We start from the raw sequence: 15,149 nt of genomic DNA on the forward strand, positions 1-15,149 counted from the left end.
TTGCAGCCTGTAGATTGGAGGATACCAATGAGATAGTGAGAGAGCTCCAGGGCTCACCAGATTCACTCACATACGTAGTTATGTGACTCCTGACTCCAGAATTAACTACTAGAATTAACAGAGGCTCACTGCTGCAGTTACACAGCATTTAGTGCCTTTTATATTAAAAATTGTTTTGCATTTTGATTATTTCACTGTGAATTTATACACATAGTATCCCCTCAACTGTCATAGTTACCTGCACTGTTATGAGGTGAAAACAAATGCTGATACATTTAGAGGTCCACGCCCTGTTTGAACGATTCAATGAGTGTAATAGAAGATTGTCTTTTATGAAACACCCTTTACAAAGCTTTTTTTTAAAAAAATAATCTTGATGTCACTTTAATCTCATATTATAAACACATCCTTAGGTTTTTGTGACACTGACAAAGGAGATCTCTCAATGACATGCTCATGACAGAGGTTGCAGTTAGTGATGGTCTCTGTGTTTTAAAAATAACTAACTCCCACAAATGCAACCCAGTGTGGGAGATGGATGACTCTTGTACACTCCCTCTCATGTTTAACTACATTGGCTGCTATTCACTTAGTTATTATCTTTGTTCAAAGAACAAACACCTCAGCTCTTCCAGCTTCACTGGAACAAGGCTGAGTTTGTTTTTAGCATCGCTGCCTGAAGCCATTTCATCTGTCACAGACTGTGACAAATTGTGTCGAATTTTTCTATGACTTCATGGACTCTTCCAGTGTTTCACCCACACAGCCCCTTCATGTGGTTTGGCCAGATTTTGTGATTATGGATGGTTTGTAGAGGCCAGGTCACCTGAAATTCAGTTCTGTAACACACATTTGGGTGGCTGTGGCTGAGGGGGTAGAGCAGTCATCCTCCAACCAGAAGGTCAGAAGTTCAATCCCCAGTCTTCCCATCTGCATGCCAAAGTGTCCTTGGGCAAGATACTGAACCCCAAACTGCCCAATAGAACAACAAAAAGTGCTAGCTATAGAAGCACTCTATGTATGAATGTGTGTGTGAATGGGTGAATAGAAAACTGTAGCGTAAAGCACTTTGAGTGGTCTTCAAGACTAGAAAAGCGCTATATAAATACTACCATTTCCATTTTTAAATAGCCCTTTATGAGCTCTATCAAGATGCTCTTCGTTGTCCACTATTGCGTAGTATGGAAATTTGTTTCCATCCTTGGTGTTGCGTGATAATGTGGATAAATTAGAAATAACTGATAATAGCTGCTCCAAAACATTGTTGTACACCACCGCTGAGGTCATAGCTAGAAGTGGAGATCTAGATCTTATTTCAGAGGTGTATATAATGAACATATTAAATTCCCAAAGTAACTCTACTTGCTTGCCCTGTGTCAGCTGGGATTGACTTCAGCCCTTGCGCAACTCTTAACAGAATTAGGTTTGATAATGGATGGAACCTGGTGCCAAGAAACTTGAAACTGATGCTTGCTTTTCTTGTGTAAAATCTTAAATCTACTCAACACTGTGGTTCTGTTACCAAGTCAACAGAGCATACAGGTAGCCAATCCACTAAAGCCTGATTCAGACAACGTGTTTATTTCACTGGCGGACTGATTTTAGTTCAATGCCCTCAGTTAATATAAGGTCCCTTTCAACATGACCACATCCATAGAGAGATCTTTGTATGACCTGATTATGTTTCCAGCAGAATTATGGCAGAATAATGGCGGCAACACCTGAAGATTTACTATACCAGATACCTTGCTTAATTTAAACTTTTAAAGGAACATTTAAATATCCAATGTGAAGTTAGTTAAATCAATGTAACACTTCATTCAGCTGATTGCATGCATGCTTTCCAAGTCAGTTAGGATAATGCTGTTAACGTCAACTTGCTGTCAGTGTTACAGAACAGAATTCTTTTTCTTTTTGAAATGACATATTAGCTTGATATGGTTATGTGTACTATACCGTGATTACTGAAAAGAATCAGTTTTCTCATATCTGTGTAATATTTAAGATGATCTGTTGCTGTTTACTGTTTGTAACATGTTTTTTCTCTTTTAAAAGTTAATTATGCTACCTATAGACATGTAGGATCTATATGTTTAAAGTCATTGTTGGGTATAATGAAAAAAATCGAAAGCGTACAAAAGATCTGTGGCCTCTTTATTTTTAAGAGTTAAAATATATATATATATTTAAAAAAATTACAGTTCTTCTTTATCCACCATACATAGGAGTGGGTTTTCTGCCCCCAAATTGTCCCCCAAAGATAATTAATTGTGCAGGTGGCAGGTAATACCCACTTGTGTGAAATAACATAGCTTTCTCCAGACATTAAGCTCAGTTTTTGGAACTTGGTCATGCATTCTAAAAAAGGTTTGCAGTTTTGTAAGCTACATTCATTCCTGGTCATGAAAATCATTTGGCTGATGTCATGTCTGGGTTTGAATTTCAGGAGTTCAAAACCATATGTCTCTATTCAGCCATCGACTCTTAGTTAAGCATATCTGAGCCCCAGCAGAGTCACTTTCACTCCACTGCCAGTTACGTGAGACTAGATCAGGATAACAGGACAACAAAAGATTATGAGTCAGCTTGCTGCTTGCTGCTTGCTGCTGTTTTTCTCTTCCTTCTATGTCAACCCTCTCAGGAATGCTCCTCCTGGTAATAATAAAACACTCCTCACCACCTCTGACTGGTGAAGCTGATGACAATTTAAAGCAAAGCTTACTTTGATAGCACGTTGAACATGCTCATAACATGTGTTGTGTCTGTTTCTTGTGGTGCAATATATATTAAATCAGATCATCAGTATGATCTTACCTTACCCGATCAACCATAAACAAGAACATATACAGTTTTTTCTCAAGCACTCCAAACTGAATAGATCTTTCTAAGGTGCTAAAAATGTAATTGTTATTATGGTCTGTATTTATAGAGTGCTTTTCTAGTCTTGATGACCACTCAAAGTGCTCTACAGTACAGTTTGCCATTCACCCGTTCACACACACATTCATACAGTGCATGTATAAACAGCACACTTTATCTAAAAGGGGCAATTCAAGGGTTAGCATCTTGTCATGGGAAACTTTGGCATGCAGATGGGGAAGACTGGCATCAAAATATCGACCTACTGGTTGGAGGATGACCGCTCTACCCCTCAGCCACATTATTTTAAGGTCCATGCTGCTTGTCCCCTCTCCTCTTGCTCCTTTGTTTGACCAAACCATCGGCTCCTCTGTTCAGCAGCGATGCTTGTAATCAAACCAGATCGACCTGTATGCCCAATAGCTGCAGGACGGTGAAAGTGAAGTGGTTTTATTTATCTAATGGCATCCATGTCTTGCTTGTGTGAATAAAGGTGGAGATAAATTTGCTGGCACTGTATGAGGACTGTGTGAGAAGCTGCCACATATATGCCCGAGCTGTCTACCATCACAGTAATGTGAAACCTGTGATTGTCTCTTACCAGCTATCGGAGCAGATAAGAAGGTCAACTGGGCACTTGCTGCTGACTGACTCCCAGCAGACCTCAGTTTACACACTGTCTCCTTCCATTAGACAGACAATCCCCATTCCCACAGCTTGTCAATATTATTCAAAGGTTTATAGTAAAGTTGTTTAATGTTGTAAATAGATATTTAAGGACCCGTGACTTGCCAATTCATTTACATGAAATACTAAGATGACCACATCCTCTCTTAGAGGATGCAGGCTTATGCTCCTGGTAAATATGCCATAAGTAACAAGTTTGCAAAACAGGAAGTGCTGGATGACGCCCAGCCTCACAGGCCTTTGTCTTTGACATTTCCTCAATAGAATAACAGAAGAAATTTGAATATCCTTTTATCTTTCAACAACATAAAAAGAGAGGATGGCACAGTGTTAAATAAACATCTTCCCCCAGCTGGTAAATTTAAAGAGAACAATTAATCCTGATGACTTTGTGAGAATTATGGTGTTAGGTATGGATCTTCACATTTTATCGGAGGTGATCATTTTTGTCAGTGAATAATTACTTAAGAAAGAGTAATTGTTTTCTTATTGTCTTGAAGTCTCCCTCAGCTCTCTCTCTTTCCAATTTATGTCCATTACTGTGGTGTAAAGGCAATTTCATTATTAACTGAACATAATAACAAATCCATGTTGCTGTTTAAACTCTGCAATAAATCTGCAGAAAGAGCATGGCCAGTGTAGTTCATTGTGAAACCTTTCACTGAACTTCTCATCTCGGGATAGTAGCGCAGGTTGTCACTGCATATTTACACATTACACTGTGTTACTCAGAGGTGGCAAAGGTACTCACATTCTTTACTAAAGTAGAAATACAGATACTTGAGTAAAAGTAAAAGTACTGATACAACTCCTTAACTCAGGTAAAAGTAAGAAAGTACAGGCTCTGAAATGTTCTCAAGTATATGAGTAAAAAGTAAAAATGAATTTTTAACTTCAATGATACACAATGCTTTTTCTAGGATATAGGATAGTTTTCCTCTTTTGGTAACAACCTACACAGAACTGGTACTGAGAAAAAAAATCACTGGACACAGCTTAGTTTTGCTGCCAAATTTCAGACAGAATAATAAAGACTGAAGTGAACACCTGAGCACCTGGATCATTTTTTACAGGGAATAAATGGATGGGGAATGTGTTCGGGTTGATTAAGTCCCTGCCCTTTGTACACACCCCCTGTCACTACCATAGATTGGATGGTTTTGTGAGGTCCTCTGAGGTCCTCTCTGTGTTGATGTGTCTTTTATGTCGTGTTGTCATCCGTGGAGGTTGAAACAAGTAACGAGCCAGTTTTGAAAATTTAAGGAGTAGATACCTGAAAAATCTACTTAAGTACAGTAATGAAATATTTGTACTTTGTTACTCTGGTTTTACTCATTTGATAAACTGATAGATGGATGAGACACATTGGCTGTGAAAGGATATTCACTCTAAAGACCATTTGGAGAAACTTTCTAAAGCATTATTCAGATTCAGAAAATAAAAGTAGTCTGCAATTGATTGATTATAGTAACAGGGACTTAAGGGATGTAAAGTGTCCCAGAAAGAGTTTTATTCTTATACAACTTATAGGTCCATTGTCTGTCTGTATATGTTGTTTCCATTGTTGTTGTTTGTTTGCACTATTTGTTGTTTGTTATAAGTTGTGTGTTACATATTACTTGCACATTTGGAGTATGGGGAAACGCAATTTGAATCCTCTGTGACCTGTTGCATTGTTTGGTTGACAATAAAGTTCACTAAGACTAAGACTAAGACTAAAGAAGCAATGGACCACAGAGCCAAGTGAATGCTTGATTGCTGCACTGAAGTCAGTACTATAAATGTAAGATTTTTTTGGGGGAGAAATTGAAATAGAATTACATAATTCACCAGGGTCTGGGAGCATTAAGCTTTTCTCTGGTATTTAAATTTAATCTCACCCATCAACACGGATCACTAAACTCTACTGTTGTTGCTTTTCTTGACAATGTGTGCGTGTGCGGGTATGTGTGCATGTGTTCCTGAAGCTTTATCCTGTGTAAACAGTTGGTGGACTCATTTAGTCATTTGGATTCAGTCCTTCCCTTCGGAGTGTTCCTTGGTATTCAAGCCACGGTGAACTGTAATACAGCCAGGCCCCTCACTGCCAGGGGTGGGGGGGCTTGTGGGACTAGAAGGATAATGGGGCAGGGGGAGGAGCTCTGGCAAAGTGCCACATGTGCCAACTCCATGGGAAGAAAAACTGCCGTCTACATTAAACAACCACTGTCTCTGCTTTGAAATTTGCTACAAATCATTGACAGTCCTTCCTAATCATCTCACAAAGCTATAGTGTTGTACATGCATTCCAACCTTCCTGCTGCTAGTTTCACTTGATTTAATCTGCATGTGAAACTGAATTTGCAGAGATTTTATTACAGTTACATTGTTGAACAGGTTACCGTGTGTGGTGAAGTAATGTAGTAGTAAGACTGATTTGAAAAGGCAGGCCACCCTGTACATATGAGAGCAAAAACAAACAACAGAGGGCTTCCCTTTCAGTCATGTGGAATATTAACTGTGATTAACACAGTATAAACCTCTCTATTAACATACCACAGTCCAAACTCACTCTCAGTGTCTCTGTATGTCTGGAAGCATAACTCTAAACCACTCAGTCTATGAATAGACCTCCAGATCACCCACTTGAGCTCTTACATGAGTGGAAGTCCTGACTAATGTCCTCTGCAGAGACATGATGATGCCATCGACCTGGTCAGAGCTTGTAAGCTTCGAGTATTTTGGTTCTCTCACGCTGTAGTAAGGGTTGTATGGTCAACATACCATTGGGAAGCATGTCATCCATTCCATTCCCACTATGACGACACTGAACCTACTATACCTCTCGGTTTGAGTCACTTTACCAACATCTTTGTGTCTGTTGAACATTGACCAACCGAATTAATTTTTTTATAAATCTGTCATGAAACATATTCACCACCTGTTACATCTTTTTAAAACTTCTTGTGGTAATTAAAATAATAAGCAAATATATAAATATTGAGCCAAATGAAAAACTCATTTTGAGATAAATAAATCTTATGGATTATTTTGCATACAATAAATACTGGGGGGAAACTATTGTGTTGTTTATCACAAACCACCTTTTTTTTAAAAAACCTGGATTTGTTTTTTAAACAGTGGAATATAATAGCATCTGATATGTTCCTGGTCGAATCCAAGTGTAATAGTTTCATCAACTTGGAAAATACATATGATTGAATTATTAACACTTGGAAACTTAATTCAATCACAAGATTGAATCATGTTATTGAACATTACACAGCAACAGTGTCACTAAAAATAACAAGTCAACCATTACAAGGTTGCAATATGTAAGTTTTTGCATGTGCCTGATTATTTGATCTCTTTTGTCTGTGAGGGTTGTAGAGCAGCGTGGAATGAATGTTGAACTGTTGAATACTGAAGAAGAGTTCAGGTGTTGATAGCAGAAATATTCACAGAAACCACTGCGACTCAGGTGGACTATTGTTTAACGTTGCCCTATAAACTGTCTCTCACCTTCACAGAACAAGAAAACTTGTTATATCAGGCCTTTTGTGTTGAGGTAATAGAAGCCCTTGATTTGGAGCATGCATTGTAATTTGAGGACTTTGTTGCAACAATGGTTTTTCTGAAATCAGCCTCAGTTACTTACTTGGAATTTGTTACAGATGTTCCATGTTTCTTTCTTTCACTTGATTTCAAAGAATCTGCCAGGTGAAGTGAGAGAATGAATGAATGAATAGAGCTGATTTCATAGCTGTGATTGGTTGGTGTCCAATAATTATATGCTGACTGACCAAAACGTCGAAATAATAATAACAACAACAACAACACTAACAACAACAATAATAATAATAACAACAATAATATTAATAACAATAGTAACTAATAATACATCAGTAAGGTTGATTACGTGACGGATGACCTCAGCAGGACAGCATGCTGTATAGTAATTTGCAATACTGTGGCTGTGTCAGTCTGGTGACGCCACGGCCGGACGCTCCATATTTGGCGATGCCCCGCGTGGGCATGTTGCTAAAACCACTGGTTTCCAGCGAGCGAGTCAGACGATCCACAGACTGCACAGGGTACTCGCTCAGTAGCAGCACAGACACAGAACAGAACCTTTAGGAATACATCAGAGGAGATGATGTCAGTCACAGCAGCTCTCGTCTCTACACTCTTCTTTCTCTCCACACGCTCCGCCTCAGGTGAGTCCACGCTGCTCGCCCTTCATTCCACGCGTTCTCTCAAATGACCTTAAAGTCAAATTGTAGTAGCGCGACATATGATATGTACATACGATATCAAATACTATGATTCTCTGTGTGGAGCAGTTCGTTTTGTAGTATTGTGAGTGTGAAAATGTAAATGTATAGCAAATGTAAAGTTGGATTCACATGAACAGATCTACATGAACAGGTCACTGGAGGAGCAGCATACAGTCATTCGTTTAGTGTTTATGTTTAGATTTCCGGCACACATAGAAATACTCTTTACAGTTTTCATGTCTTATAGAGTTTTCAGTACAAGTCACTACACACTTTGCAGGATTAATATTTGAAAAAAAATGTTTGAACACCAGTGGACACTCGTGCTTTATAGGCTGTAAATCACATTTAAGAATAAAAGATTACCTGTAACAATTTAATGTTGAGGCATTATGTAACATGGGGGGGGGGGGGGGGTTGCTGTTTCTTCTCAGTATTTGCTCATACTGCGAAGAAACAGCAATGACTTACCACAGTGTATGGCTGTTGTTAATAAGAAATGACTGATCTGACTTAAACAACTCAGGTAAGGTAAGGTAACAGACTGCTGATATAAAAACAGCCCTTCTCTTATGTTCTTTGGGCGCCACACTTTCTACTGCTGCTTTGTAGTCATAAAAACCACACATTTGTGGTTGTGACAGAACAGTCAGTCCAATAAAATATAGGACCAAGGATATTTTACACTGACAATCGCAACATGCTCTATTCACAACATTAACATTATCTTATCTCACTGACAAAGTGCTGTATCTGAACTTGTGGCTTTTTAAATTATTTCTGGTCCACAGTGCCTCATTTGTGCAAAGCTTTTTTCTCTCTAATGAATGTGTGTAGTCCTACATATTGTGACGGACCTCAATTAAGGTGTTAAGTGTTTATTACTTAAAAGTGTAGTTTAGTGTTAAATAGTGTTCAGTGTGTAGAATTTTGTGATATCTAGTGTTGAAATTGCATGTTGCAGCTGATTACCCCTCACCTCACCCTCTCCTTCCAAACATGAAAAAGAAACTGCGGCAGCCTTTAATTGTCATGAAAACGCAAAAGGTGTTTAGTTTGTTCAGTCTGGACTCATGTAAAAAACATAGTGGCCTCCGCAGAGAGGGTCCCCTCGAAGTATTTAAATTTAAAGGGCCTTTTCTGGGGTAAAGAAACTACAATTCATACAATTTAGATGAAATAAACTAGTGAAAACATTATGAGAATTATTCTACATTAAATAATAGTTCCCTTTCACTTAAATCTTACACACTGGGCCTTTAATAGTTTAAAACGTATGGCACTAAGGCCCTATCACTGTGTGACAGTCCCCTGTACAGCTCACCTATGGAAATTACTTGTATAAGTTAATAAAGTATATAAAACACCTTTGGTGCATTGTTTTCTTTCATAATGACAGGAGTCAACATTTGTGTGTCACTATAACCTTCATTTAAATCATGTTAGTATAGTATCTTACACAAATTGTCTCATTTTCCAGGCTCCTATCCCCAAGCACAAAATGTCACTTGGAAATCAACCAACTTTAAAACCATTTTGTCCTGGGAACCAAAACCATCAGCCACTTACAGCTACACTGTGGAGTACTCTACGTAAGTACCTGCATCCGAACCCTCACCCTTTAACTCTTTTAACAAATGGCATTTAATTCCCAGAAACGTTCATCTTGTCAGTGTGTCCATGGAAAGCAAATGCCCTCACACTTTCCCGCTATGTGACCTTGCAGGAATGAGTCTTTCCATTATTGATTCAGTAAAAGCTTTTACTGGAATGTATATTTTAGGACAGAGCTCTTTAAATAGTAAGATAACTAAAAGACAATTGACCTTTGTGATTCAATAAGAGAAAAATGAAAGAGGCAAGAGCAATGTCAACAATCAAATAGAATTAACAAATGCCAACAGCTGCAAACAGCTCTTTCAGCTCATTGTTCCACAGTATATACACATCAATGTTATTTTGCACAGATAATAAATTATTTATTTCTGACTATATGCGTTATAAATGATACCCAGACTAGACAGACTTAAGACCTAATTTATTGCTCATCTGGTGTCTATTATAGACTAAATAAGACTATTTTCATCCATCATTCATGTCCATATCAAACTTGTCAAATTTTACAGGGTTTCAGGGAACAATCAGAGGACTCCTCACTGTATCCGGACCACAGAAACAGTGTGTGATCTGTCCAGCTCTCTGACTGACCTGAACGCCTACTACACAGCTGACGTCCTGTCTGAACCCCCGAGGGGGGCCACCACTGACTTCATTGAGTCCCCTCACACCAGCTCACCACGGTTCTGCCCCTACAAAGACAGTACGTTCTTCTGCTACACTCGTGAAGACTTTTTTCTAATTGACAAAACGTGTTGGAAATAACAGCTGTTAAATTGTCCCAGAGCCCGTCAGGGCTCCGGTCCTTCCCAATGACCTCTTGTTGCAGCTCAGCTCTGTCTTTCTCAAGCTGCTTTCTGACATGCAACGAACTCAGCAGTTCCTCAGTATATTTGCCAGAGGAGGTGCATGTGTGAATGCAAATGTCCAAGTGAGACGCTCCCCAGTTTTTGCAGACTTTCTCCTCCTGGCCTCCTAGTATAATGTCCGTAGAATTTCAAGAGAATTCTACGGAAGTGTATTGCATTCACTTGAAAAAAAAAAAAAAAAAAAATTTTTCTGAGTAATTTATTTTTTAGTTTGTTTTTTTGAATAATTTTTTCTGTTTTTCTGACAAATTTTTTTTTTTCTGTTTTTCGAAGTAATTCTTATCTGTTTTTCGGGGTAGTTTTTTTTTGAATTTCTGAATTATCGAGATACTTCGAACTCCCTCGGAACCTCCAACCTGCAAGGTCCGAAAAACAGAAAAAAAATATTACTCCGTAAAACAAACCAAAAAATAAATTACTCCGAAAAAACAGTTTGATTTTTTTTTTCAAGTGAATGCAATACGCTTCCGTTCAATGTGAAAGCACTGTGAGAGAGAGTGTTTGTGTGTGTGTTGCTGTTGTGAACATGTCTGTGCAGAGAACCTCCTGTTGTGTTGTGCATGTTTGAAAGTCAGACTATGGGTAAACTCTGTAGCCAATACTGCTCACTTTACCTATCATATCTAAAAATGGCTTCAGCGTTGTCAATGCTCACAATTTTTTGGCCTCTAACATAATTAAAATGGTAACTTCCATGAGAGATACAGTGGTGTACATGCACATGTGACAGTCTCCCTCCCTTCTCCACAGCTGAGATAGGCAAACCTGACTTCAAGCTGGAGGTGATTGAAAGCCAAAAGAAAACCACCCTGTATGTGACTGACCCACTCACCGCCCTGTTTAAAGATGGCCACCAGCTGAACATCAGGGACATCTTTGCTGACCAGCTGCAGTATAAAGTCACCTATCGGAAAAACAAAAGCACTGGAAAGGTGAGTAAAAGGAGACATCACGATATCGGTCTCAAACACGCATACATTTTTACTCATTACAAACTGCATGTTTTCCATTCTGTGTTTTCTGCAGAAAGTCCACATATCTAAGACCAATTTAATAGAACTGACTGATCTGGACAAAGGCGAGAGCTACTGTTTCAGTGTCCAGGCCTACATCCCCAGCCGCGGTGTGGACAAGCAGCTGGGAGAGCTGAGCCTTCCCAAGTGCTCCAGTGTTGACAACCCGTCCATCTTTGAAGGTAAGTTGTCCTGAGTGTTAGAAAGACTGCAAGCATGAAAGATGTGGGTAGGGAAGGGATTTAGTTAAACATATACAATAATGAACAACTTGCCTGTATGCCAGATGCGTCAGTGGAGAGCAACACACACAGCAGTAGTCTAGTCCTGGCACTGAAGTTTTGGTGGCATTTACTTTTCATTTGTATTCTGTGTGAACTTACACACCAAATAAGACATTGTGAAGTATTTGCTCAAAACCAAGCATGCAGTTAAAATCTCTATAGCTTCTTGCACATCAACAGTGTTATTTTCTACATGAATAGACTGGAGCATCTAAATGGAATTGAAATGAAAGTTGTGCGAAAGGATGGAAACAGGGTGTATCCCTATATACCCTGTTTTATTCGTGGCAAAGCAAAGAATCAGTTAAAGCCGGATCTGACAGGACACTGGGTGTATTGTTGTGTGTGTGTGTGTGGGTGTAGCTGAAAAAAAAGCAGTCAATCGCAATGTCCCTTCTCGGGTTAAATAAAATGGCTGGCTGGTCTGGGAGTATGTCTAGATATACCACATGGCTCTCTTCAAAAGACGCAAGCATCATATGCAAATCAAAACTTGTAATTTAGTCATCTAAACATGGCACTGGTTTTTGTTAGGTTGCTACGCACGGGTCCTTTATCTAAAACACTCTAAGTTTTACATTAACATTCAAGCCACAAGAGTTTGCAGTCCCTTTAACAATAAATGTTAACTAGATTGTAAAGGTGAACTGAGGATCATAATTGCATTGTTCTCTTGTTTTGAGATTTTACCAACTGTAAAATTATTTCTTGAGGAAGAAATTAGAAATTATATATTTGTTGGATGGTTGCAGCCCCCCAAAGGATAAGCAGTATAGTAAATTGATGGGTGGATAGATGGATTTGTTGTCTTGAATTGTAGAAGAAAGGAGACAGACCTTAATGACACAAAGATATGTTAAGCTCCCAATCACCTAAACTTTTCCACACACAAACACCCCTGTCACACAAGGGCTGGAGGTCCACTCATCCTTCATCACAGTATGACATGTAAAAGGGATCTATGACTCATGTCTCTTTGGTTTACAAGAAATGTAAATCAGCAACACTTCCTCTATCTGGGGTGTCTGTGTGTGAGAGAGAGAGAGAGAGACTTCAAAATACATTCGCTATACAAATAAGATACACTTACACATGTTGGTTTAGGTATTTTCATGGGTTTTATTCACTGTAAAATAATATATAGAATAACACTGTCCATTTGATGGCCAAATAGCACCACCCTCAGGACAAACAGAATACTTACTGCACATTACTCATTGTCAAATGCAAAGAATAGCAAAAACATCAGAACTGTGTTATTTTGTAAAAACATTTTACTGTGGGATGTAATGAATATTGCAGATTATAGGTACCTACTGTGGGGATTTCGTCTTTTCTTTGAATGTGTATTTCATATATTATTCATATATTATTCCTTGTCTGTACATCCTATTAATCCTAATAATATTATCCTACGCAACAGTCTTAATGTCACACAAGTAAAGAAAATCTAACATAAAGTTAAGCAATTAAGTCTTGTCTTGTTTTGTCTTCAACAGTGTATTCAGTTGGTGTGATTGCTGCTGCCATCTTCCTCATCCTGCTACTGATTGGCATAATCATTGCCATTGCAGTGGTCTGTTGCAAGTGGAGGAAGAAAGCTCTGAGAAAGGACAAAGAAGGAGTGCCACTCCGGGATGTTTAGTGTGTGTGTGTTTCAGCACATGCACACACATGCACACATATTATTGTGGGAACAAGCGGTACAGCTGAACTGGACTGAGGCCTGCAACGAAAGTAGTAGTTCAAAGTTCCACTGTCAAACACTGGAATCAACCCTTCCTTTAGTTTCTGTGAAACTGAATATGTTGAACATATTTTATTCTTACTTCATCTACTACTATCATTTCATGCTGCAAAAAAGAAAAGATGGAAACACTGATAGTCATCTTACTGAAGCGGTTATATTTCATTCATTTTCTTTTGTATTTGCTTAGTGGTATTTGATAATTGTAGATAAAGACTACCATTTCATTTTATTTATTTCATTTTATAGAGACCTTTCTAACTTCACATTTTATTTTTTTAGTCTGGTGAAAGCAACACTTTATGGGAAATCAAGACTTTGTGTATATTATTTTGTATCTGATGCTTAACTTATTGTGTTTAATTGAAATTAACACATTTGTATATGATGCTTTTGTTATACATCTGCTTTTGCAGATAACTGTGTATTTGGTGAAAATATTTAAGATTTGATAAATATTGTAATAAACAGAACCAGTTATTATTTCAGTTCTGTTAAATGGAAAATAGCAAATATTACAATTTGTGTCTGTGCTTTATTAGAGATGGAATTGGAGATGTCAGGATTGCAAAAATGCTTGGACTGAATGTGCAGAACCCAGAACCCCAACACACTTAATAAACAATAGTACTTGTTAATTAACCCTAAGTGATGTCCAGGGGGCTTACATCCATCTTTAGTTTTAAGAACTTCACTGTAAAAGGAGTTCTGTGCATCTTCATCAAAGGGTGACAAAAAAATGAAAAAAAAGTGAAACCTGATCCATTTTATGTCTATTAAATCTTGACAAAAGGCATTCATATTTTTACACTCTTACCTTAATAATTCTAGATTCTATAATTCTGTATGGGTTTGAAAAGAATCCACTCTAGCAGATACTTATATGTTATGTAATCTGCTCTAGTAGCCTCCCTCATAAATTTAGTTTGTTTTTTGTCTTCTGGCCTTGAGAGACGAGTAATCTCACCAGTTACAGTTAAAGCTGTAAAGTTACCCAGATTAACTTCATTATTTTCATTTAGTCAATCCAAAGAGTAAAGTGGACAGAATGCATTTTGTTGATTCTACAAATTTTAGCAGGGAGATAACACAATTTCTATGCCAAGATAGAAACAACAATAAGGTTTCTCAACTAATATTCAGCAATGAGATGGTCATGATCACCCATGGGCATCATGTAAGAAAACCAAAATACAAATACAAAGTAGAAAAGATAAACCATAGTCTTTTACAAATTTGGGTAAATAACCAAGAATTAAGAATAGCCTTGTCCATGCCTACAATATGAAGAGCCACAGTGAAGGTAGAGGTAATGAGGTAGGATAGTAATCAAAGGAAATAGCGTGTTTCAGGGCCATTCTGCACCCATCAATTAAACCTCAAATGAAACCATTTGTTACATTCACAGACTGACATTTCTACAGATAATTACATCTTGATGCCATACAATATAATATGGTTTACGGCAAACAAAAGAGAAGTACTTAAATGTCTCAGAGAAACATTGTCTGAACCCAGTTATCTTGCATGGCTTAAGCCTGGCCCCCAGCTTTACTGTGGGGAACCTTGGAGTTACTTGAAAACAAGCCTCTGGGACAGCCTTCTTCCACCTACAAAATATGAAAATGAGAAACATCTCGTCTCAAAGAATGCTGAAAAAGTAGTCCATGCATTTGTTACCTGTCGACCGCTTGGGGAATTCTGTGAAAGAATAAAAATGTTGTGGCTTGTTCAGATGTGTTTGACTCACTGCAGAGTGGGGAGAGACATCACACAAGGTGGTACAATTCTTTCTAATGGTCAACATTCAGAGTTTA

At 38.1% G+C, this 15,149-nt stretch overlaps 2 protein-coding genes across 2 annotated transcripts in view; both read left to right on the plus strand.

Moving 5' to 3' along the window:
* alg14 (ALG14 UDP-N-acetylglucosaminyltransferase subunit) overlaps window positions 1-15,149 on the plus strand; it is a 149,649-nt gene that overhangs the window by 52,679 nt on the left and 81,821 nt on the right. The gene's annotated exons all lie outside the window — the stretch shown is intronic.
* f3a (coagulation factor IIIa) lies at window positions 7,513-13,850 on the plus strand. The gene is made up of 6 exons (XM_069512872.1): window positions 7,513-7,742; window positions 9,283-9,394; window positions 9,929-10,122; window positions 11,039-11,220; window positions 11,315-11,483; window positions 13,085-13,850. The coding sequence occupies exons 1-6, from the start codon at window positions 7,679-7,681 to the stop codon at window positions 13,228-13,230; spliced, it is 867 nt and encodes a 288-aa protein (XP_069368973.1). The 5' UTR covers window positions 7,513-7,678; the 3' UTR covers window positions 13,231-13,850.

Source organism: Paralichthys olivaceus, chromosome 17 (assembly GCF_024713975.1).
Source record: "Paralichthys olivaceus isolate ysfri-2021 chromosome 17, ASM2471397v2, whole genome shotgun sequence".
In the NCBI taxonomy this organism is placed as follows: domain Eukaryota; kingdom Metazoa; phylum Chordata; class Actinopteri; order Pleuronectiformes; family Paralichthyidae; genus Paralichthys; species Paralichthys olivaceus.